General features: G+C 50.3%; 1 protein-coding gene across 1 annotated transcript; it reads right to left on the minus strand.

Moving 5' to 3' along the window:
- ACAA1 (acetyl-CoA acyltransferase 1) lies at positions 1-24,330 on the minus strand. Its single transcript, XM_018067177.1, has 12 exons — positions 24,055-24,330; positions 23,761-23,854; positions 22,751-22,808; positions 5,905-5,984; positions 5,560-5,602; positions 3,806-3,904; positions 2,861-2,941; positions 1,456-1,646; positions 1,146-1,325; positions 797-852; positions 543-688; positions 1-311 (listed from the first exon to the last, which is right to left on the minus strand). Exons 1-12 carry the CDS (start codon positions 24,223-24,225, stop codon positions 236-238), a joined length of 1,275 nt encoding a protein of 424 aa, XP_017922666.1. The 5' UTR covers positions 24,226-24,330; the 3' UTR covers positions 1-235.

Consider the following 24,406-nt stretch of genomic DNA (forward strand, 5'->3'; position numbering starts at 1 on the left):
GAGGTAAGACCGCGCATTTACTGCGTCTGCGGCACTCCCCATCCACAGGGCCTGCCCCCAGGGATCACGCGGCGGCCTTGTGGGCTGGGTGGGTCTTAGCCGGAGGGGCCTGACTCCGCATCTGCTCCTGTGCTGGGGCATCTGTTCACGTTGTGCGTGCTCACATCAGCTCAGGTGTCTTGACTTGCCATCCCTCCCATGCTGCGGGCTGCTGCGCCTCCGCCCTGGGCCGCCGTCAGTTTCCGGGGTATTCAAAGACAGCGGCAGCTCCCATGCCAGTCCCGATGCACATGGACACCACCCCGTAGGCCCTGGGGAAGGAGACACACAGGTGGGGTGGAGGCACGGCCACCAAGCTCTCGCCAGGAAGGCTGAGCTGGGCGCACTAGGGCCCAGAGGACGCCAGACCTCAGGGCATGTGGGCCCCAGGTGCACACACAGGGTGACAGATGCCTGCTGCAGGCCAGGATCCCGTCTCCTCAGCTTGGAGCCTGTGGGCGTACGTACACCTCCCCCAGACACCCCCACGGGGTCAGCCTCACCTCTTCCCGCGGCGCTTCAGCTCATTGAGCAGCGTGATGACCTGTCGAGCCCCTGTGCAGCCCAGCGGGTGGCCCAAGGCCACTGCACCCCCGAGAGGGTTCACCTTCTCAAGGGGGAGTTTCAGCTTCTCCACACAGTACACAGCCTGGGGGGAGGTGGAGCATCAGCTGCGGATCCCTCTCTGGTCCCCTTTGCCCCTCGCCCCCTGGCTCCAACTGGGGGCCCCAGGCCACACTGCAAAACAAAGGCTCACCTGACTGGCGAAGGCCTCGTTGATCTCAAAGATGTCCACATCGTCCACCGTCAGCCCTGCAGGCCCAGGGGAAAGACCTGAACTGACCCAGCGGCCCCCTTAGCGGGATCCTCAGTCTCCCTGGGGGCCCTGCCCCATCCATGGGCTGTAGGCTGCCTGCTATGTCTGCCTTTGTTCAAGATGGGTGTGTGGAGCCTGGCTGGGGGTCGGGGTGCTGGTCTTCACCCCCACTTCACTCTGCAGCACCCACAGGACTACCCCAGGCACCTGTCCCCCACCTGCCTCAGGCAGCAACAGCACAAGAAACAGGAACTGGATCTGAATCTTGGGGCTGAAGGAGCCATCTTACCTGCTTTCTGCAAAGCCACAGGGATGGCGTAGGCAGGGCCAATGCCCATGATGTCAGGCGGAACCCCAACCACTGCATAGGACCTCAGGACCCCAAGGATGGGAAGGCCCAGCTCTTCTGCCTTGGACCTCCTGGCCAGCAGGATGGCAGCAGCTCCATCACTCACCTGGCTAGAGTTTCCTGGAGGCAAAGCACAGGGTTAGGGAGGCCCGGGAGCCGTGCTGAGGTGGTCCACACCTTCCCCATCCACCCTGCCTGGTGGCTCCAGCACCCAGAGGAGGACACCCAGCGTGCAGCAGCCCCATCTCACCAGCCGTGGTAGAGCCCCCCTCCTTAAAGGCGGGCTTCAGCTTGGCCAGGCCCTCCATGGTGGTGCTGGGGCGGATGCCTTCGTCCTGGGCCACGGTGACGCTTTGCTCTGTGCCCTTGTCGTCACGGACCGTGGTGGTGACAGGCACGATCTCAGCCTGGAAACAGCCCTGGCTCTGGGCTCTGGCTGCCCTGCCAGCACCGTGGACAGCCAGGCTCAGGCTCACATGGGGTTACTTTCCTTCCTGGGGTCCCTCCCTGACGCCCCCACCCACTGCCCTTTGGGACAGAAGTGCAAGCTGAGGCTGCTAAATGCAGGGACACGCTTGCCTCAGGGGAGTATGGAGAGGGCCTGGTGTGGGTCCCTACTATCTGGGCAGTGGGAGCCCAGGCTTCACAGGGTCTTTCTGGTCATCGGCCTTAACAGATCCTCAAAGGGGAAGGTTTGAGCAGGAGGCTCCCCTCTGAGCCCTTCACCCAAGAGGGATTAAGCCAACCGAGGCTGGAGCCCCAGGAATATTCGTGCTGGCTTCTGTGGACTTTCCGTTCCCTCCCACCAGCCCAATCCCCTCTGTTTCCTGTGACTCCATGTATTTATAAATGACATAGGGACTTCCCTGTGGTCCAGCTGCTACAACTCCATGCCCCCACTGCAGGGGGCCCAGGTTCGATCCCTGGTCAGTACCTCCCACATACCACAACTGAAACCCAGCACAGCCAAATAAACATTTAAAAAATAATAAAAATGACATACACTAAACTACTGGATGAACCTTAGAATTTAAACAGTGTAAAAGCATAAGGCATTTTAGGGTGATTGTTGCAATCATATGCAAAGGCCCAGCGGCATTCCCAGGGGAAGAAGCCACAGCTCTTACCCGACTCTCTAGTGAGAGTTTGAACCCAAGTGGCTAAAAACCACTGCCTCAGAGAGGCCCACCTGGCTGGAGACCACTGCCTCCACAGCCACACACACCAGGGGGAAAGACACTCAGACAACAATGGGACGTAGGGCTAAGTGTGCAGTGGCACCATCCCTGGTCCACCTCCCTACCTGGGATGGAAAGGCTTGGAAACCACTTGCTGCCCAGCAGTAGCCTAGGGCAGCTCCATCTGACACCACTTACGCGCTGAGTTGCTTCAGTCGTGTCTGACTCTGCAAGCACACAGACTGTAGCCTGCCGGGCTCCTCTGTCCATAGAATTCTCGAGGCAAGAATACTAGAGTAGGTTGCCATTTCCTCCTCCAGGGCATCTTCCTGACCCAGGGATCGAACCCGTGTCTCTTATGTCTCCTGCGTTGGCAGGCAGGTCCTTTACCACTAGCGCCACCTGGGGAGCGCACTTAGAACAGCCTCAAAAGCTCACTCTCCAGCCCTTGCAGCATGTCACCCAGACAGCACTCACTTTTGCTGGGAAGCCAGTGCAAAGGTGTCCTGCTTCTCCCGCGAAATGCCAAACCGCTCAGCCACATTCTCTGAGGTTATCCTAGAACACAGACGGGGAACACTGAGTCTGTGTGGGGCCCGGGGCTGCACACGGGGCGGAGGCGGGGAGACCTGTGTCTCAGTGACACCAGGCGCACAGGCGGAGGCACCGTAGTTGGGCCTCTAAGCGTGCACACAGGAGGGTTTGGGTGGGGCGCCAACTGGCCTGGCCAGCTTCTCCTGCGCCTCAAGGGAAACTGCTTTCCTGTGAGGAGACGAGGACTCCCAGGCCCCCATGGGAGGCCACACCCAGCTTTCTGCTCCCGGGAGCTGCAGCCTCCCACAGGCCAGTGCCACAGCGGGGCCTCTGGCCCAGCCTTCTGGCTTTCCAGGCTTCCCGCAGAGAGCCTTCCCTCGGGGATGGTCCCCGGCTGTGGAGGCAGCCGCATCCCCTAGCACGTGCTGTGGAGCCAGGACTCCCCGCCCACGGCGCGCGGTGGTGCTGGGCGCAGTGCTCAGCGGCTCTGCAACGATGGCGCCTTCGATGCCACCCTGTCAGGGCCCAGTGCCCTCACCGGCATGGCTGCTGGGCAAATACCTACCGCTTCCTCAACTTTTGAGGCCAAGGTTTTGGGATGCAGCTGCCCTCAGGCCTTTGTTAATGAGCCCCTTAGGGTGGGAGTGATAGGCTGGGCCGTGCTTGGACACCCAGGGGCACAGACGCACTGGGGGCCTCAGGAAGTCCCATCCCCAGAGGCTGGGCCATGCTTGGAAACCCAGGGGCACAGACGCACTGGGGACCTCAGGAAGTCCCATCCCCAGAGGCCCTGCAGAGCAAGCCAGGCCTGAGGCGAGGGGCCACAAGGGGACCCAAGCTCCTGAAGCCCTGCTCCGGGCTAGGCAGGGAGCTGAGGCCGGTGCTCACCCCATAGGAATCAGGCAGTCTCTGGCCTTCTTATTCTCCACCAGGCGTGAAGTAACATTTCCAGGGTTCCCTCTGTCAGCCAGGGACATGGACTCCACCCTGAGGAGGAGGAGGTGATTAGCAGGCTCCCTACAGACAGCTGGGTGCCAGCAAGTGCTGGTAAACAGCCAGGGAGCCCCGGGCCAGCCAGGTAGAGCTGGGGGTGCAGGGCTGCTGAGCACCACCTCCACCCCGACCACCGCACAGTCCATGCGCCCGGGCAGGGCCTCACTTCCCTAAGACAACTGCGCCTTCAGCCAGCAGCAGTCCCCAAGGAAAGTGGCCTAGCGTTGGCCACAGTGGGGAAAACATGTCTAACAAGCCCAGGCCCTGCCTTCAGGGGCCACAGATCCGGAAGAGAGAAGAGACCAATATTCTAAAAGCCACATGTCAGAGAGCAAGCTGACCTGTGTGGTCAAGGAGGTGCTAGGAGCCGAAGGGAAGGCTGAGATCTCGAGTTGGTGTGGTCACAAAGGGCTTTCAGGAGGTGGCAGAATATAAGGCTTCAGAGGGTGGTAACACATAACTCTGCATGCTTTTCATGCGCCCAGCACTATCTGAAAAATCCTCCCAAGTATTAAGAGCGCTGTGAGCAATGCCAGGCCCAGAGAACCTGAGTTAACTTGTCAGTGGGGACCAAGTTTAGGTAGTCGGGCTCCAGAGCCCACTGCCACCTATAATATCCTGAGCCACTCGTCATGAGCAAAGTCTGAGGAACAGTCAACCTGTGACACGGGGGACTGTCCTGGCCCAAACCCTCAAACCCTGTAATTTGGTTTTTCACGTGCTTGGGGACTCAAATTCCCCGTCAAACCCATGAAGGCTCCAACCCTCTCCTCAGTCCACACACAGCCCCATCCATCGTCCAGTGAGAGCGAGAAGCCCGGGCGCAGCCTGGTCAGTGGCCTTTGCCAGGACAAAGTCCCTGTGGTGTGGTCTCTGGCTTTATCTACAATTGCTGACACGGGCAGTACAGCCAGCGCCAACTGGCACAGCTCCTAGATGGCCCAGCAGGGTTCCGATGAAGAAATGCTCTGGAGAGGAACTGAGAGGCAGAGGGCGCGGGTCAGGATCCTGGGGCTGCCGGGCCCCTAAGCCTGCCGAAGCCCTGAAGGGGCCTGCGCTCTCAGCACCAGATGCCACCCCAGCCTCCCCTGCCTGGAGTGCCGCCCAGCACTCGTGGGGCTCCGTGGGCTGCAGCTGAAGAGGGAGTCACAGCTGTCAGAGACCAAAGCACCAGAGATCTGACCGTGTCCCTCAGCCCAGGAGGCAGCGGAAGTTTCCACCTCGGACAGGGCGAGGGGGCAGACAGCCTGTCAAATGAACAAACTAGTCCTGGAGCAGACAGCTGCCCTGGGCTTTGGGAACCAAAACTGCTTTTTCCAACCATCATGAATCAACAAGCGTTGTCACAGACGGGAACCCAGTGCTGCATTTTCTCAAAATGCTTGCCCATATCTCCAGCCTGACAGATTTCCAAGAAAAGAAAGCTCTTCAAAGCCAGTTTCCTCTGGTGTTGAGAGGTGTGAGCGGTTCCCAAACAGCCAGGGCTGGGGGCTGATTCTAAGCAGAATTTGTAGGAACCAACTCGCCCCCAGCTGCCTGAAAGGGCTGCAGGGAGAAGCAAGAAATCATAGCCTCTGAGAATCAGGAGAGGAACATCAGTTTCATTGTAACAAGTTGGTTAATAAGCTCTGGCAGAAAGAAATTCTTACCCACAAGCCATGCCAATGTCATAAGACCCATTTCTGATGCCACCTGCAACAAAAGCATTTTATAAACATCCTTCCCCAGAGTCCATCTGTCTTGGGAACAGGGGAGCCTCTTCCCCACCTGGTCTCTAAGGGGGACTCAGCCCCAGCCTCCGAGATGGAGACCCAGGAGTGCTCAGAAAAGGCTGGGGGGCTGCCCAGGGAGGAGGGGGGCGCTCCTCCACGCTTTCTGTGGGTACAGTCCTCTCAGAAATTACTGCTTGCCCCGCAGGCAAGGATGACTCAAACCCATGGAGCCAGGACTAAGGCCAGGTCGTAGCCAGGGGTGCCCACCCAGTCACAACTTACCAGCTATGCTGGCCACCGCCTGGAGCCCCGACGAGCACTGCCTATTGACAGCTGACAAAGGCACAGTCTCCGGGATGCCACTGAAACAGGAAGCAAGAGAGTCAGCCCCCTCTCTCTGCCAGCGCTCAGGGAAAGCAAGCCTGGGCTCCTGGCCAGCCTGACTGCCCCTTTGTGGGAGAGTTGGGGGGAGGTCAGACAGGAAGACCAGGGGAACAAACAGGCAGCCCTGCCCGCACTCCAGGCGATTCACACTGGGCAAATCCATTTCTGCAGGCGCTTGCGCCCCAGGCCCTGCAAGCACATGCCCTTCCATCCCGTGATTCTCCTCAACCAAGGCCAAGCACGGCCCAAAGGCAAGAGAAGACTGGCTGGGTCTCGTCTTGCCTTTGAAGGTTCAAAAGTGAAACTGTACAACCCTCTTTCTCCTAGAGCCAGGGTCTCCAACCCTCAGAGCATGGGTGAGTACCGGTCCCTGGCCTGTTAGGAATCGGGCACCGCAGGAGGCGGGTGACAGCTGGTGGCGAGTGACGCTTCATCTGTCCTCACAGCCGCTCCCCATCGCCTGCACTACCGCCTGAGCTCTGCCTCCTGTCAGATCAGCGGCAGCCTTAGATTCTCATAGGAGCTCAAACCCTTCTGTGAAGTGGGCATGCGAGGGATCTAGGCTGTGCGCTCCTTCTAAGAATCTGATGGCTGACAATTCGAGGTGGAGCGAGGCTAGGGTGGGGAGTGGCTGCAAATACACATCTATCATTAGCAGAGAGGTCTGACCACACAGACCATAACAAATCAGCTGCAGATCCATATCAGAACGCTATCAGTGAGGGGCAAGCGGCAGTTAAGCTGCGTCTGGTGGCAGGCTTTAAGTCAGAATCTGACGCTTCAGTCCGCCTGTGGCTTGCCCATTATTTTATTGACCACTTCCGTCTGGGCCTCTTTCCCACACAATGCACCTGTCTCCGTTTTCGTAAGCCCACAAGCTAACCCTAGCCAAAATGAGTAGAAAACAAACGTCGCTGGGGAGCTTCTTTAAAAGGTGGGAAGACCCCATGATGAGAGAGCAGAAGATGCTTAAGACTGCCAACAAAAAAGAAAGCTGCATTTAAAAGAAAATGCCAAGAGTCCTGATTAAATTATGGGTTCATCACAACGAGTGACTCACATTTTCCAAGACTGCTTTGTAACTGTGTGGTGACCAGCTATCCAACAAAGCGAAAAACCCTTCAAAACTGCTTCACCACGTGGGGACCAAGCACCCTGCATGAGAAGACAAGCCTTGGGACTTCCCTGGTGGTAAAGCGGGGAGGAATCTGCCTAATAATGCAGGGAGCACGGGTCTGCTCCCTGGTCCAGGAGCATTCCACATGCCTCAGAGCAGCCAAGCCCGAGCGCCACAGCTACTGAAGCCCACGTGCCTAGAGCCCCTGCTCCACAACAGAGTAGCCCCCGTTCACCACAACTAGAGAAAGCCTGGGTGCAACAGCGAAGACCCAGCACAGCCAAAAGGACAGGCAGACAGACAGACAGGCCTTTGGCATTTCTACAAAGAAAAAACTCAAACATGAAGAACAGAAGCAATTGCTGAAGGCTACCACTCACTTCATCAAATGGACCTGTACTGAGAGCATCATTGATAGTGCTAACTTTATAGCTAAAGTTAAGAAGCCCTTCTCTATTGGTAAAGAGTTGATCCTGCCTGACATCTGCTGTGAACTTTTAGAGGAGAGGCTGCAGTGTAAATGGTGGCACGTGTTCCTCTTTCAGACAGCACCGTAACTAGACAAACTGATGAGAAGATTAATAGCAGCGGACGTTGTGCTGTGCACCGTGCTGAGTCGTGCCTGCCTCTTTGCAAACCCATGGACTGCAGCCCGCCAGGCTCCGCTGCCCATGGGATTCTCCAGGCAAGAATACTGGAGTGGGTTGCCATGCCCTCCTCCAGGGGACTCTTTCGAACCCAGGGATCGAACCCAGGTCTCCCACCTTGCAGGTGGATTCTTTACCATCTGAGCCACCAGGAGAGCCCAACACAGTTGTTAGAGAGGATAAATGACTCACTGTGGTACACAGACCAGGGTGGTAAGTCTATCGAATTTGACAAGGCAACAGTGCCTGTCTGTGCAATCTACTTTTTAGGAGGATGTGTATGAGGGTATGTTACGTGCCCTTTTGTTGCCAACCACACTACAGTTGCAGAAAGATTCCATTCTCTGAATGATCACATACCAGGAAAACTGAATTGGTCTTTTTGTGTCACGCATGAATGGAGCAGCTGCCATGGCTGGATGGCTTTCTGGTTTCACTACTCACGTCAAAGAGGTAGCTTCTGAATGTGAGTCCACACACCGCATCATCCATAGGGAAATGCTGGCTATCTGAAAAAGTCACCTGAACTTAACAGTGTTCTGCAGGATGGGGTTATAGTTATCAGCCACACTAAGGTACTTGCCCACAACTCATGTCTGTTCACATAACTCTCTGAGGAGATGGACTCAGAGCACACATGTCTTATACACAAGATCACTGGCCAGAGTTATAAGAGCCGCTCCAGAAATTTCTTTTAGGAAAAGTCACCACATTTCAGTGATGCAGAATGGATCACAAAACTTGCCTACCTTGAGTGACATACTTAACCTCCTCAAGGAATTCAATCTGTCATTTTAGGGTAGAATGACAACTGTGTTCAAATTGGCAGATAAAGTGGCTGCATTCAAAGCCAAACTGGAGTTATGCGGGCAATGGGTAAACGCTGGGATTTTTCAAACATCAGCAGAGATTTTGAAATAGACTGAGCCAGCGCCTTCTTTCTCCCAGCTGTTGCATGATCACCTACCTCAGTTTTCAATAGAGCCTGAGCATTACTTCCCAACCACAAAAGACCCCCGACCTGGGAAGGAATGGATCCACAACCCGTTTGTGAATGAGCCAGGGAAGTTGACTTTGGCTGTGCTAGAAGAGGATCACTGCTTTAGACTGAAAATGACGGTGGCCTTAAAAGTCACGTTTCAGACTGTCAAATCTCCACACTTTCTGGGTTCAAATCAAGGCGGAATATCCTGAGATTTCCACAAAAGCACTGAGAAACCTGCTTCCATTTCCAACATCTTATCTTTATGAGGCAGGGTTTTCTGCAGTGATAGCAACCTACATGAGATTATGGAGTAGACACTTTTTTCCCACCACCCCCAGATGGGACTGTCTAGCTGTAAGAAAACAAGCTCAGGGCTCCCACTGATTCCGCACTATGGTGAGTTGTATGATTGTCTCATTATACAACACAGTGTAATAATAATAGAAATAGTGTGTACTGTAAATTTAATGGGCTTGAATGATCCTGAAACCATCCCCCCACCATACACCAGTTCGTGGAAAAACCGGCTTCCACAAAACTGATCCCTGGTGCCGAAAGGATTGGAGACTGCTGCCCTAAAGAACAGAGAAGAGGGCCTGTCGCCAGGACAGAGAGCCAGCGCCAAAGAAGTGCCGAAAGTGTGACAGAGGGCTAACAGGCCCAGGAAAAGATGCTCCACATTGCTGATCATTAGAGAGATGCAAGTCAGAAGTATAATGAGGTGTCACTCCACACCAGTCAGAATGGCCATCATTTAAAAGTCTACAAATAACAAGTACTACAGAGGGTGTACACAAAAGGGAACCCTCCTACAGTGCTGGTGGGAAGGTAAGCTGGTGTAGCTACTATGGAGAACAGAATGGAGGGGCCTCAAAAAGCTAAGAGTAGAGCTGCCATCCGATCCAAGAACCCCGCTCCTTGGTGCACATCCAGACAAAACTCGAATTCAAAAAGATACGTGGATGAGAGGCAAGACAGATCCCCCACATAACCAGGTAGGGAGAAAGAAAGAAGGGAAAAGGAAGGGGAGGTGGGATGGAACCTAGACCCCCGAGAGTGGAGCTGAAGGAGAGAAGGTTCCTGCATGTGGGGAAGCCCCTTCACTGGCAGGGAGATCACCTGGGCAGAAGAGGATCTTCGGAAACTCGGAGAATATAGCAACCGGCAGGCAGGACGGAGAGACCCGCACAGGTGGTCCGGCCCCAGCCCTCCACGCCCCGGCCTGAGACACGTGTCCGCTGGTGCACATGCGCTGGGTTTTCAAAGCAGACCTGGGGAGAGGGCTGCCGCTGGCTGCCACGAGACAGCCTGAGGTGGCGGGAGTGAGGAGCTCTGCAGCCGAGAACGCTCACGGAGGAAGCCGGGACCACTATACACGCGGAGCCCCACTGCTGAGTGATGTGCAAAGGGTGGGGTCACCATTGGGCCTTTCCCCCAAGTGGTGACCCTACCTTCCTAGACACCCGGAAGGGCTCCAGCCAGGACAGGCTCTCACGCCCCTCCCTTCCAGAGTGGGCTGATGCACTCTGGGGCAGACTTGGGAGCAGGGACCAGAGGGTGACCCACATGCAGAGGTGGGGCTGAAACCACAGCTGAGCCTCAGAGGCTGTGCAACTAAGGAAGAAGAGCTGCAATCTCTCCTCCCAGCTGCACGAACAACAGATTTACACCCCACGATGGGATTATTTAACTTATATGCAGAGTACATCATGTGAAATGCTAGGCTAGATGAAGCTCAAGCTGGAATCAAGATTGCCGGGAGAAATACCAATAACCTCAGATACACAGACGATACCACCCTTGTTGCAGAAAGTGAAGAGGAACTAAAGAACCTCTTCATTAAGGTGAAAGAGGACAGTGAAAAAGCTGGCTTAAAACTCAACATTTAAAAAAATAAGATCATGGCATTCAAACCCATCACTTCATGGCAAATAGATAGGGAAAAAAATGGAAACAGTGATAGACTTTATTTTCCTGGGCTCCGAAATCACTACAGACAGTGACGGCAGCCATGAAATTAAAAGACATGTTGTTCCTTGGAAGAAAGGCTATGACAAACCTAGACAACATATTAAAAAGCAGAGACATCATTCTGTTGACAAAGATTCGTATAATCGAAGCTATGGTTTTCCCAGTAGTCATGTACAGATGTGAGAACTGGACCATAAAGAAGGCTGGGGAGCAAAGAATTGATGCCTTTAAACTGTGGTGCTGGAGAAGACTCTTGAGAGAGTCTCTTGGACAACAAGGAGATTAAACCAGTCAGTCCTAAAGGAAATCAACCCTGAATACTCATTAGAAGGGCTGATGCTGAAGATGATGGCCAAAATGAGCAGACTCATTGGAAAAGACCGTGATGCTGGGAAAGAGTGAAGGCGGGAGGAGGAGGGGGCGACAGATGATGAGATGGTTGGACGGCATCACCAACTCAACGGACATGAGTTTGAACAAGCTCCGGGAGATAGCAGAGGACAGCGAAGCCTGGTGTGGTGCAGTCATGGGGTTGCAAACAGTGGGACACGACTGAGTGACTGAACAACAGTGGGCTTTGTGAAGTCAGTGTCTGCAGAACATCTCCTGCAGCCCAGACAGGTCTAGCTTTCGCAGCTGAGAACTTCGTGGACATGCACACGCTGTGGAGCCAGGGCAGAGTCTGAGCTGCTCCACAGCACCCCAGGGGGTCCAGATCCATAATTACCAGGCCATGACTTCAGTGGGTGGATGCTGGTGGCCTGGTGAAAACAACACCTAAGAGACGCCAGGGCCAACTGTGGCATCCCCACACTTAGGATGGGGCTGAGAGAGGCGCCGATGGCGTCATCTGAGAGCTCGCACACGGGTGAAAGGCGACAACAGAGCACACCCGTGGTGTGTGAACAGCTCCGGAGTGGGAATACTCACTGGTTTCTCTCTGAGTGGGAGTGCTCCAGCCCCGCCTCCCTCATACCGCATATCACACACACAGTTAAGGAAGTGATCTGAGGGCCTCTACTCCAACACCTAGGTAGCAGACCGCGCCCTGACAGGCCGCTGCAACCACAGAGCAGAGTGGAGACCCTGATCAACACCCAGCGCAGGCTCTGCTCACTGCATCAGTCACACCCCCTGTCAGAGGGGACAGTGGCCAGCACACACTAAGGAAAGAGGTGGCAGACATACTGTGAAGAGTTCTCGCAGCAACAAATATTAAACACATGCAGACTACACAGGATGTTCCCACATAAAAAGAGCCCTCCAAGACAGTCTGAGGGGCTGGCCTTAGAAGGAAGAACCCCCAGATCATTGAGCCTTGAAGGCCAGCAGGGCTTGAGTGCAGGAGCTCCACAGGGCTGGGGAAACAGAGACCCCCTCTGTGAGGGCACACAGCCGGTTTCATGGGCACTGGGGCCTGGCTTAAAGCAGCACCTTTAGAGGAACCTGGGTGAGGCCCACCTAGTGGTCTTAGAGGGTCTCCTGGGCAGGCAAAGGGCGGCTGCAGCTCACCAGCTGAGGTTCAGGACAAGCACAAGGATAGTGGCGCCTCCAGGGAATATGATTGGGGTGAGCTCTCCTGGAGGCCCCCATTTCGGCACCAAGACCAGGGCCCACCCAACAACCTGCAGGCTCCAGTGCTGGAAAGCCTCAGGCCAAACAACCAACTCTATAGGAACACAGCCCCACCCACCCATCAGAAGACAGCCTGCCTGGGCTTCCCAGGGGGCCCAGTGATTGGGAATCCACCTGCCAATGCAGGGGACACGGGTTCCCATCCCGGGTCTGGAAAGATCCCACATGCTGCGGAGTAACTAAAGCTGTGTGCCGCAACTACTGAAGCCCGCGGCCTGAGCCGGTGCTCCCCAGCAAGAGACGCCTGCGCACTGCAGCTGGAGAGCAGCCCCCACTCGCCGCAGAGAGAGAAAGCGGCAACGAAGGCTCAGCACCCGACACGGTAAAAAACAAAAAAGCAACAAATAACATACAAGGAATCCCCATAAGGTTATCAACTGATTCAAGGTTATTTCATTAGCAGCAATGCAGATCAGAGGAGAGTGAGTGGCTCAATATATTTAAAGTGATGAAAAGGAAAAACCGACAACCAAGAATTCCCAGCAAAGTTTTCATTCAGATTCAACGGAGAAATCAAAAGCTTTACAGACAAGCAAAAGCTAAGAGAACTCAGCACCACAAAAACCAACTAATTCCCTAATAAGAAAATTTAAAACATGGGAAAGCTCTCCAATGAAAGCAAGCAAAGTAACAGGAAACCATCCACACACAAACAGGACGGCAAAACCAGCAAGCATGACGGTCCAGCGGCTGGAGAGCCGCCTCGCAGCGCAGGGGATGCGGGCTCGATCTGTGGCGCCGGAACTGAGATCCACATGCGATGGAGCGACTGGGCCCACGCAGCCAGCTATGGAGCCTGAGCACCTCAGCAAGAAACCCCCCATGCCACAGCTAGGACCGACACTGCCAAATAAACAAAACAAATTTTTAAAAAGTCAGCACTCATGAGAAGAAGAGAGTACAACCGAAGGAAATGGGAACCACATTTGAAATTAAGAACCAGCAACTTAACCTTGTCCATATATAGACCGCTGTATCGAAACCTCATGGGAACTGCAAACCAAAACTATGATAGATTCACATACGGAAAAAGCAACCCAAACACAACACTAAAGACAGTCCTCAAACCACCGGAGAAGAGAACGGAAGAAAGGAAGACCAACAAAAACAAATCCAAAACAATGACAAAAATGGCAATAAGGTGGCGGTGCGGAACTTCCCTGGTGGTCCAGGGGTTGAGAATTCACCGTCCAGTGCAGGGGAGTGGGGGTGATCCCTGATCAGGGAACTAAGATCCCACAGGGCACCTAAGCCCATGCACCACAACTAGAGAGAAGCCCTCGAGTCACAATGAAGATTCCATGTGCCAAGACGGAGACCTGATGTAGCCAAAAATTAATAAAAATATTTTAAAAAGAAAAAGGCAATAGGAACACACATATGGATAACTACCTCAAATGTAAAGATTTAAATGCTGCAACCAAAAGACACAGACTGGCTGAATGGATACAAAAACAAGACCCATATACATGCTATCTATAAGAGACCCATTTCAGACCTAGGGACACATACAGCCTCAAAGTGAGGGCGTGGAAAAAGATATTCCATGCAAATGGAAATCAAAAGAAAGCTGGAGTAGTAATACTCATATCAGATAAACTAGACTTTTAAGAAAAGACTGTTACAAGAGACAAGGAAAGACAGTATATAACAACTGAGGGATCAATCCAAGACGACATAACAATGTAAATATAGACGCACCCAACACAGGAGGACTTCAACGTTTACAGCAAATGCTACCAGCCATAAAAGTGAAAACTGGGCGTGAAAACATGCCCACCTCGGTCACGGCCGCCGTGGGAGGCGGGAGGGGCCTGCCAGGGGCTGGGCAGCCTCAGCCTGACCCGACCCTGCGGACAGTCCGTCACCAGACTGCACACTCACACAGCGCTTAGCACCTCTCACAGGAGGACAGATCCTCCCTATGATTCCTGAGGGTCCTCTTGACCCTGCTTGTGAGAGGCACCGTGGTATAGGCATGGTACCAGAGAGTCTCAGGTTCGAACCTCACCTCCATCAGTGCCACTACTGTGAAGCCCTGGCCAAGTCACTTAACCTCTCTGAGCCTCATCTGCAGGCTTTCAAGAAACAGCAACTGCTCTGGTAGGTCAAGTCAGCCAAAGCACTTCCACCCTCACCCTCCTCCCCACATGGCCCACCCAAAGCCAGACAGGATATGGAGGGTGCCCTGCCACTCTCAACCCTCAGGGCATCACAGCCAGCTTCTCCATTTTATAGCCGTGCAGCCGAGGCCCAGAGAGGCAAAGGGGCTTGCTGCAAGCCACACAGCCAGTGAACGTGGGATGGAGTCAGGGCTGACCCCAGACTGGGCAACAATTCTCACATGGAGCCTCGAGCAGTTCTTCCGCAGAGATTGGTGACACCTCAAGAACAGAATTATACGTGCGAATCAGAGAGCACTGGGACAGGATGGCCAAGGCTGATACAATTCACAGCTGGAGATTCCACAACATTGGTTCCAGCCAGGAGTCTCCTGGCGTACGACTGCTAAATACTGGCTTCAAACAAACCAATGGGAGCCACAGACCAGACACTGCGATAAGACAAGATCACCTTTCTCCAGTTGTGGAACGTGGGTTCAGTAACACTGCACACTCAAAGTCCTTTTTTTATGAAATGTCCTGACGCACACAGAAGTAGGGAGAATACTATAATGAACTCCCACATGCGAATCACCCAGCTTCCTCTATTGTCAACACTGGTCAACAGTGCTTCCTTTCTCCCCCTCCCACATCTTTCCCAAGGCTGTAGTGCTTAAAGCAAATCCCAGATGCAATGTCCTCTCACTAGCAACCCGTTCAACCCGCCAAGCCAACAAATGACATTGTTTTTACATAACCGGCATGCCAATGTCACACCTAACAAAAAATAACAATAACCCTTAAATAATCTAATATGTAGTCCATGTTCAAGTTTCCCAGATTGTGTCAAAGATGTCTGTTTGCAATTAGAAGAGTGTTCACAAAATTTATTTTGCTCCAAATTCTACAACTATGGCACTTCACATGTTCTACTTCCAAGAAGGGCTGTACAAGGCACAGAGATAGGAAATGCATCAATGCCACCTCTGAAAAGCTCCAGCTGTGTGCTGGACACAAACTAGCTCACAGTAGGCCCTCAAGATGAGGCCAGGTTCCCTCTTAACCTCTGTACCCAGTCCAGCAGCCCTGGGGACGGTGGGCCCCACCTGTGCACCATGGACTATTACTCAGCAATGAAAAGGAACACGCTGCTGATACAACAGTCTGAATGAAATCTACAAAGAATTATGCTGAGTGAAAAAAAGCCAATTCCAAAAGGTTACAATCGGTATGGTTCCCTTTATATACCTTTCTTGAAATAAAATTACAGAAATAGAGAAGAGATTAGTGGTTGCCAGGGATCAGGGAGCGGAGGGGTGAGAAGGAAAGTGGGTATGACTATAAAATGGTCCTTGTGGTAGAGGAAATGTTCTGTAATTTGATGGTATCAGTGTCAATATCATGGTTGGGAAATTGTACAATAGTTTTTCAAGATGTTCCCACTGGGTGAAACTAGGGAAAAAGTACATGAGGGTCTCTGTATTCCTTCTTAAAACTGCATATGATTATCTCAAATATACTATCTCAAAAAGTTTAAGAAAAAAGGGGAGAAATTGAGAGTAATACAATAATAGTAGGGGACTTTAACACCCACTTACATTAATGGGACAGATGACCCCGACAGAAAATCAGTAAGGAAACATAAGCTTTAAATGATACATTAAACCAGATGGACTTAATTGATATTTATAGAGCATTCCATCCAAAAACAGCAGAATATATTTTATTCCCAAGTGCACATGGAACATTCTCTAGGACAGATCACATCTGGGGCCACGAATCAAGCCTCGGTAAATTTAATAAAACTGAAATCATATAAAGCATCTTTTCCAGCCACAATGCTATGATATGAGAAATCAATTACAGGGAAAAACTGAAAAACACGAACACATGGAGACTAAACAACATGTTACTAAACAACCAACAGATAACTAAAGAGATCAAGGAGGAAATTTTAAAAATACCTAGAAACAAATGACCATCAAAACACAGCAATCCAAAACCTATGCAGTGCAGCAAAAGCACTTAAAAGAGGGACGTTTACAGTGATAGTCTTATCTCAGAAAACAAGAAAAGTCTCAATTAAACAACCTAACCTTATGCCTAAAGCACCTAGAGAAAGAAAAGCACATAAAACACAAACTTAGTGGCAGGAAAGAAATCGTAAACCTCAGAGGAGAACAGAGATGAAGAAAACAATACAAAAGGCCAATGGGAGCGGCAGCTGGTTCTTTAAAGATGCACAAAATCGGTGAAACCGATAAGTCTTCAGCTAGACTCAGCAGAAAAAAAGGGAGCGGGCTCAAATCAATAGAGTTAGAAGTGAAAAAAGTTACAACTGATGTCAAAGAAATACAAAAGACCATAAGAGACTACTACAAGCAATTATACACCAATAAAATGGACAACCCAGAAGAAACGGACCAATTCTTAGAAAAGGTACTACCTTCCAGCTGAACCAGGGAGAAATGAGAAATACAAACAGACCAATTACAAGCACTGAAATTGAAACTGTGATTAAAAAAATTCCAACAAACAGAAGTGAATTCTTCACAGGTGAATTCTATCAAACATTAAGAGCTAGCACCTATCCTGAAACTCTTGCAAAAAATTACAGAGGAAGGAACACTCCCACGTTTATTCTATGAGACCACCATCACTCTGATACTAAAACCAGACAAATACCAACAAAAAAAAGAAAATTACAGGAATTCCCTGGTGGTCCAGTGATTAAAAATCAATCCACCTGCCAATGCAGGGGACACAGGCTCGATCCCTGGTTCAGGAAGATTCTGCACGCAGTGGGGCAGTTAAGCCCGTGGGCCACACCTGCTGAGCCCTCTCTCTGGAATCTGCAAGTCTCAACAACTGAAGCCACCACAGTGAGAAGCCCACGATGAAGAGCAGCTCCTGCTCACTACAACCACCGAAAATCCTGCACACAGCAATGAACACACAGCGCAGCCCAAACTAACATTCTTTAAAAATGTATGATTTATCTTTAAATGTTTTACTTAATTTATTTTTGGCTGTGCTGGGTCTTTGTTGCTGTGCAGGGGCTTCTTCTGGTTGCAGCGCGCCGGCTACTCATTGCCATGGCTTCTCCTGTTGCAGAGCCCTGGCTCTAGACACGTGGGCTCAGTACTTGCAGCGTTCGGGCTTAGTTCCTCCGCAGCATATGGAATCCTCCCGAATTAGGGATTGAACCTGTGTCCCCTACCTTGGTGGCAGATTCTTAACCACTGGACCAGCAGGGAAGTCCAATAATAAATAAATTTTAAAAAAAAAAGAATAAACTGGAGAGAGAGAATATTTAAAGAAAAAAGGAAAGAAAATTACAAGCCAACATCACTGATGAACACAGACACAAAAATCCTCAACAAAATACTAGCAAACCGAATCCACCAACATACTAAAAGGATCATAAATCCACGACCAAATGGAATTTATCCCAGGGATGCAAAGGATTCTTCAGTATATGCAAATGAGTCAATGTGATACACCACATTAACAATCTAAAGAATAAAAACCATTATGATCATCTTGAGAGACCCAAAAGAAGCTTCTGAGAAAATTCAATACCCATTTATGATAAAACTCTCCAAAAAGTAGGCTTGGGGGAACCTACTTCAACATAATAAAGGCCATATATAACAAACCCACAGCTAACATCATTCTCAACAGTGAAAAACTGAATGAATTTTTTCTAAGATCAGGAACAAAATAAGTAGCTCACTCTTGCCACTTTTATTCAACATAGTTTTGGAAGTTCTAGCCACGTCATCACAGAAGAAAAAGAAATAAAAAGAATCCAAGTTGGAAAAGAAGAAGTAAAACTATCACTGTTTGCAGATGACTTGATACTATACACAGAAAATCCTGAATACTCTACCGGAAAACTACTAGAGCTCATCAATGAATCAGTAATTACACAGTATACATAATTAATACACAGAAATCTCTTGCATTCCTATACACTAACAATAAAAAATCAGGAAGAGAAATTAAGGAAATAATCCCATATACCATCACATCAAAAAGAATAAAATACCTAGGATTAAACTTACCTAAGAAGGCAAAAGACCTATACTGTACTTAGAAAACTGTCAGATGCTGATGAAAGAAATTAAGGATAACACAGACAGAAGAGAGATATACTTTGTTTTTGGATTAGAAGACTCAATATTATCAAAATGACTATACTACCCAAAGCAATCTACATATTCAATGCAATCTCTGTCAAATTACCAATGGCATTTTTCACAAATTAGGAAAAAAAAAATCTACAATTTGTATGAAAACACAAAAGATCCTGTATAGCCAAAGCAATCTTGAGGAAGAAAAACGAACCTGGACCCAGTGCAGGGGTCCTAGGTGCGATTCCTGGTCGGGGAACTAGACTCCACCTGCCATGACTGGGAGTTCACATGGGGCAACTAAAGATCCCATGTGCCACAACTAAGACCCAGTGCAGCCAAACAAATACATAAATGTGCAGTGCATCACCAGCCACAAAATGATTTTTTTTTTAATAGAAAAATGGAGCTGGGGAATCAGGCTCCCTGACTTCAGACTAAACTACAAAACTATAATAATCAAAACAGTTTTGGTACTGGCACAAAAACAGAAATACAAATCAATGGCACAGGATAGAAAACCCAGAGATAAACCCACACACCTATGGTCACCTCATCTATGACAAAGGAGGCAAGGATACACAATGGAAAAAACACAGACTTCAATACATGGTTCTTGGAAAACTGGACAGCTCCATGTATTAATAAAAAAATGAAATTAGAATGCTCTTTTATACCATACACAAAAATAAATACAAACGGATTAAAGACTTAATTGTAAGGCCAGATGCTACAGAACTCTTAGAGGAAAATATAGCCAGAACACTCTCTGACATAGATCGCAGCAATATCTTTCTTTGATTCACTTCCCAGAGTAGTAAAAATAGAAAAAAAAGAGAGAGAGAGAGACCAAATTAAACTTTTGCACAGCAAAGGAAACCATAAACAAAATGAAAGACAACCCACAGAAGGGCTGAAAATATTTGCAAAGTGACCAATAAGAAATTTATCTTCAAAATACAAAAACAGCTCCATGCAGTTCAATATAAAAAAAAAACAACCCAATCAAAAAATGGGCAGAAGATCTAAATAAACATTTCTCCAGAGAAGACATACAGATGGCCAGAGGCACATGAAAGGCTGCTCAACCTCACTACTTATTATAGAGTAATGTAAATCAAAACTACAACGAGGTATCATTTCACACTGGTCACAATGGCCATCATCAAAAAGTCTACAAACAATAAACGCTGGAGAGGGCATGGAGCAAAGCAAACCCTCCTACACTGCTGATGGGAATGAAAACTGGTGCAACCACTATGGAAAGTAGTATAGCAGTTTCTTAAAAACTAAATATAAAGCTAACAATGATCTGGCAATCCCACTTCTGGGCATATATTTGGAGAAAGCCATAACTCTAAAAGATACATGTATCCAATGTTGACTGCAGCACTATTTACACTTAGCCAAGACAAGGAGGCTACCAAAATGTCCATCATGAGAGGAGTGAGTGAAGAGGTGGTACATATACACGATGGAATACTATTCAGCCACAAAAAAGAACAAAACAATCCCATTTGCAGCAGCACGGACAGACCTAGAGATGATCATACGATTTAAGTCAGAGAAAGACAAATATATGCTATCACTTGTATGTGGGACCTAAAACAATGATACAAATGAACCTATTTACAAAACAGAAATGTACTTAGAAAACAGATTTATGGCTACCAAAGGGGAAAGGTGGGCGGAGGGATAAATTAGGGGTTTGGGATTAACATATACACACTACTATATATAAAATAGATACATCATCAAAGGCCTACTATATATAGCACAGGGCACTTGACTCAATAATCTGTAATAACCTATATGGGAAAAGAATGAATATATTTACATGTATAACTGAATAACTTTGCTGTACACCTGAAATGAGCACAACATTGTAAATCAACTGTACTCCAATATAAAATACAAATTGTAAATTTAAGAGTCTACAAATAACAAATCCTGGCTAGGGCGTGCAGAAAACAGAACCCTCCTACATTGTTCATGGGAATGTAAATTGGTGCAGCCACTAGGGAAAACAGTATGGAGGGGACTCAAAAAGCTAAAATTAGCCTTGCCATGTGACTGAGTGATCCAACTCCTGGGCCTATATCCATTCAAAACTATAATTCAAAAATATGCATGTATCCCAGTGTTCACTGCAGCACCATTTACAATAGCCAAGACATGAGAGCGATGCGAATATCCATCAACAGAGGAGTAGATAAAGAAAATGTGATGGGTGTATACAGTGGAATATTACTCAGTCATAAAAGGAGTGAAATAATGCCATATGCAGCAACACGGATGGGCCTAAATAGAGACTGTCACACTGAGTGAAGTCAGCCAGACAGAGAAGGCCAAATATATGCTATCGCTTACATGTGCAATCTAAAATATGACACAAATGAGCTTATCTTCAAAACAGAAATGGACTCGCAGAAAACAGACTTGTGATGGGGGCAGTGATTAGGGGAAGGATGGCATGGGAGTTCGGGGCTGACAGATCCAAACTATTATATAAAAATGGATCAACAACAAGGTCCTACTGTGTAGCACAGGGAACTACAGTCACTATCCTGTGATGAACCATAATGGAGGATATTTTTTTTAAAAGAATGTATATAAATGTATGTGTAACTGAATCATTTCGCTATACAGTAGAAATACAACATTGTAAATCAACTATGCTTCAATTAAAAAAAAAAAAGAATGCTTAAAATATGAGGCCAGAAACCATCCCTACTCTCAGCCTTTATGTTCCCACCATTCTCTGCGGAAAGCCTGTTCCCAGCTGGACAAAGAACCCTGACAGGTACTAGGTATTCTAACATCCCTCCTTCGGGTGGGTTCCCCCAGGCTTTCACATGGGTTTCAGCCCGAGAAGCTGGTAGAGCCACCTCTGCCAATGTAATCTGAGCTGGCCATGGGTACAAAGTCCTGCACAAATCCCGAGACCTACGGACTCAGAACCTCGGGGTGAAACCTGCTGATTCTAGCACATAACCCGAGTTGGGAACCTCTGGACTCGAGGCCAGGCCAGGTTTTGCTGAAACCTTCTTGGGTGGAGAATGTCCTAGGCACCTGTGGCCTGTTTACCCTTCCCAGGTCCCCTAACACCCTACTACTTAATTACTGCCCCTTCACCCAATCCACCCAGTGATCAGTGAACACTGACTCAGTGTGAGGGATGCTGACATGCAGGGAAATACAGCGCCCGAGAGGACGCCCAACCACACGCAGAAAGTGAATTAACTAGCCACATCCGCAGCAACAGAGCAAGACAGCAAAGCACGTCAAAAGGAAGCACGTAGCCAGCGACTGGAAAAGAAGGGGCCCTCTTGCTAAGCCTCGGGTGCTCAGCGAGGTCTGGGGGAAATGGTGACACTGTTCGGGCAGAGTATAACTAGCGAGGAGAAGGGCGGCAGGGACAGTAGACTGACCAGCTTAGGGAAAGCAGTGGGCAGACAGGGTGGCTTAAAGCAGCAGCAGCAGGTAGATAAGACTGGCAGGCAAATCTGGAGCCGGACCGAGGAGTCTTTCGAACTCTAGGCTAAGCAGTCTGAATGTCTCCTAGTCTCCACATCTTTTCTCATTTTCCTGTGCCTTCGCTAGTTCACGTTCCTATTATTGCTTCTCCATGCAACTGGGATTATAGAGCTAAGTGGTTCTTAAATCTACACATGAAAATAATTGAAAGCTCCTCCCCCATCTTAGGACAAGAGGTAAAGGGCAATTCTGGCCCATTCCCAAGTCTCTGTGGATGAGCTCTGCTTTGGAGGCGCCAGCTTACCCAACTAGCATTTAAAAAGCTCTCTTCAATGTGCCTGCCTGGATATTTACAGGTAAATATTTACAGAGTTCACACTTACAAAAGCCAAAGCAACAAGCTGACTTAGGCTTAAGAAAGATTGGGCCACAGTGGACTTTCTGCTCAGGCCCAAAGGCTGTTTTGTCCTGGCTCTGCACCAGTAACACACCCTCCTTTCAAAGTAGGGGAAAGGTAGCATCCAGAAAAACAGGGTGCCGAGCACCCTGGCTGTGTCGGGGTCTGGAGTCCACCAGACCCTGATCTTCTCCCACCAGCAGGCTGAGTTCTCTGGGGCCGGAGCCCAAGCAAGAGTCCGAATAGCCAACCCAGAGCAAGAACTAGAAAAGTTTACCTCAGAAACTGGGCGATTCGGGCCATCATCGCTCCGGCCCCGGGCTGAAGCACATTTCCTGTGGAGAGCAAACCTCCAGTCAGTGCCAGGTGATGCTCTGGGCACTAAGGTATGGCTGTGATGACCAGACAGGGAGCGTTCCAAATCCTCCTTCAGAACCACTGGAATGTCAAGGTCTGGAGCAGAGTGAGCCAGCTACACAGCAGCGTGTGCTGGTCAGACACTAGATCCAGTCCCTGAGAGGCCCATGATCCCCTGCCCATGCACCCTGCTTTTCCAAATCAGCACACTCTGGGCAGGCCGCCTGCCTTTAAAGGTAACACAGAAAGAAGAATGTAGTGCAAAGCTTGAAGTCGGAGGAGGCAGTCCTGTCAGTTAGCAAAGTGTTTCTGAAAATGCACACCTCCTTGATTGTCCTCCACCTACTCACACTCCAGGGGTTGAACAGTGATCCCCCACCTAGGGGTGGCACCTCTGTGATGAGACTCTTACCATATAATGTTAGGTGGGGGAAAAAGATTAGACTAAAGGTCAAGAGGTCCTAGATTCAGGTCCAAGCTCTGCCGCAAATCCCCCGGGCAGTTTCTCCATTATTAACTGTAAAGCTGGACTTTGATGGTTTTTCGATGCTCCCTCTGTTCTACCCTGGCAATAGACAGGACATCAGGATGGGTAGAGAAACCCAGACTCCTGTCCCTTAGAGTGTTCTCAAACCCTGGCACCAAGACTCTGGCGTGGAAATGTTTGTCCCGTGCAATTCCTACTTCCTATCATACTTAATATGAAGAATGTGCTTGAAGCCGGCACAGAAAGTGCCTGGACACGAGGGTGGGAGGGGTGGTGGAGTCTATAGCCCTAAAAAGATGATTACACTTATCTGCGTGCAGTCTGTCGCCATTCCCCTCACTGAAGACGCCTGGAAAGCGCCTGAATGGAGGGAGGTGTTTGAGGAGCGCTTTGACGGGATGGGAAGGCGAGGATCGAGCGCAGGACCAGGGTGGTCCACTCACCCACGCAGATATCTCCCAGCTGGGCCGGGCTCAGCTTGACGTCCTGGAGAACCGCGGTCATGACGGCGGAGAGAAGCTCGTCGGGGGTGGTGTCCTACAGCCGAAAGAGCGACCGCTAGGATCCCGAGTCCGTATCCCAGCTCCCAAAGCCTCGCCCTCCCCCAAAGGGGCAGAGCGGTCCCAGATCGGGCGCAAAGCCACCACCGACGCCGAAGGGAAACGAACGGAGGAGCCAGACCCCAGCCAGCCCCGGGCCTCCATCTCACACCTGGCTCTCGAGCCCAGGTGCCTCACCTTAAAGCCGCCGCGGCCCGACCGGCCAATGGCAGTGCGCCGCCCGTGCACCACCACGACATCCTCTGCGGACGCCCGCCGCGCGCCGCTCCAACACGGGGCGGCCTGCGGCTCCGGGTCCGAAGCGGGCCGGCCCTTCAGGTGACCCAGCACCACCTGCAGCCTCCGCATTGCGTAGCTCGGCGGGGTAAACCCTCAACCAGCCAGGAGGAGAGGGCAGCAACCAACAGACCGTGGCCCACGCAGGCGCGGAACCTTACCTCTGACCCACGGAAATCTAAGTCCCACCCACAGACCTACTGGTCTGACTGGCCTTTCCCTCTAAAAGTCCCGCCCACCTCCCCGCCTCAGC

The sequence above is a fragment of the Capra hircus genome, chromosome 22 (genome assembly GCF_001704415.2).
Source record: "Capra hircus breed San Clemente chromosome 22, ASM170441v1, whole genome shotgun sequence".
In the NCBI taxonomy this organism is placed as follows: Eukaryota; Metazoa; Chordata; class Mammalia; order Artiodactyla; family Bovidae; genus Capra; species Capra hircus.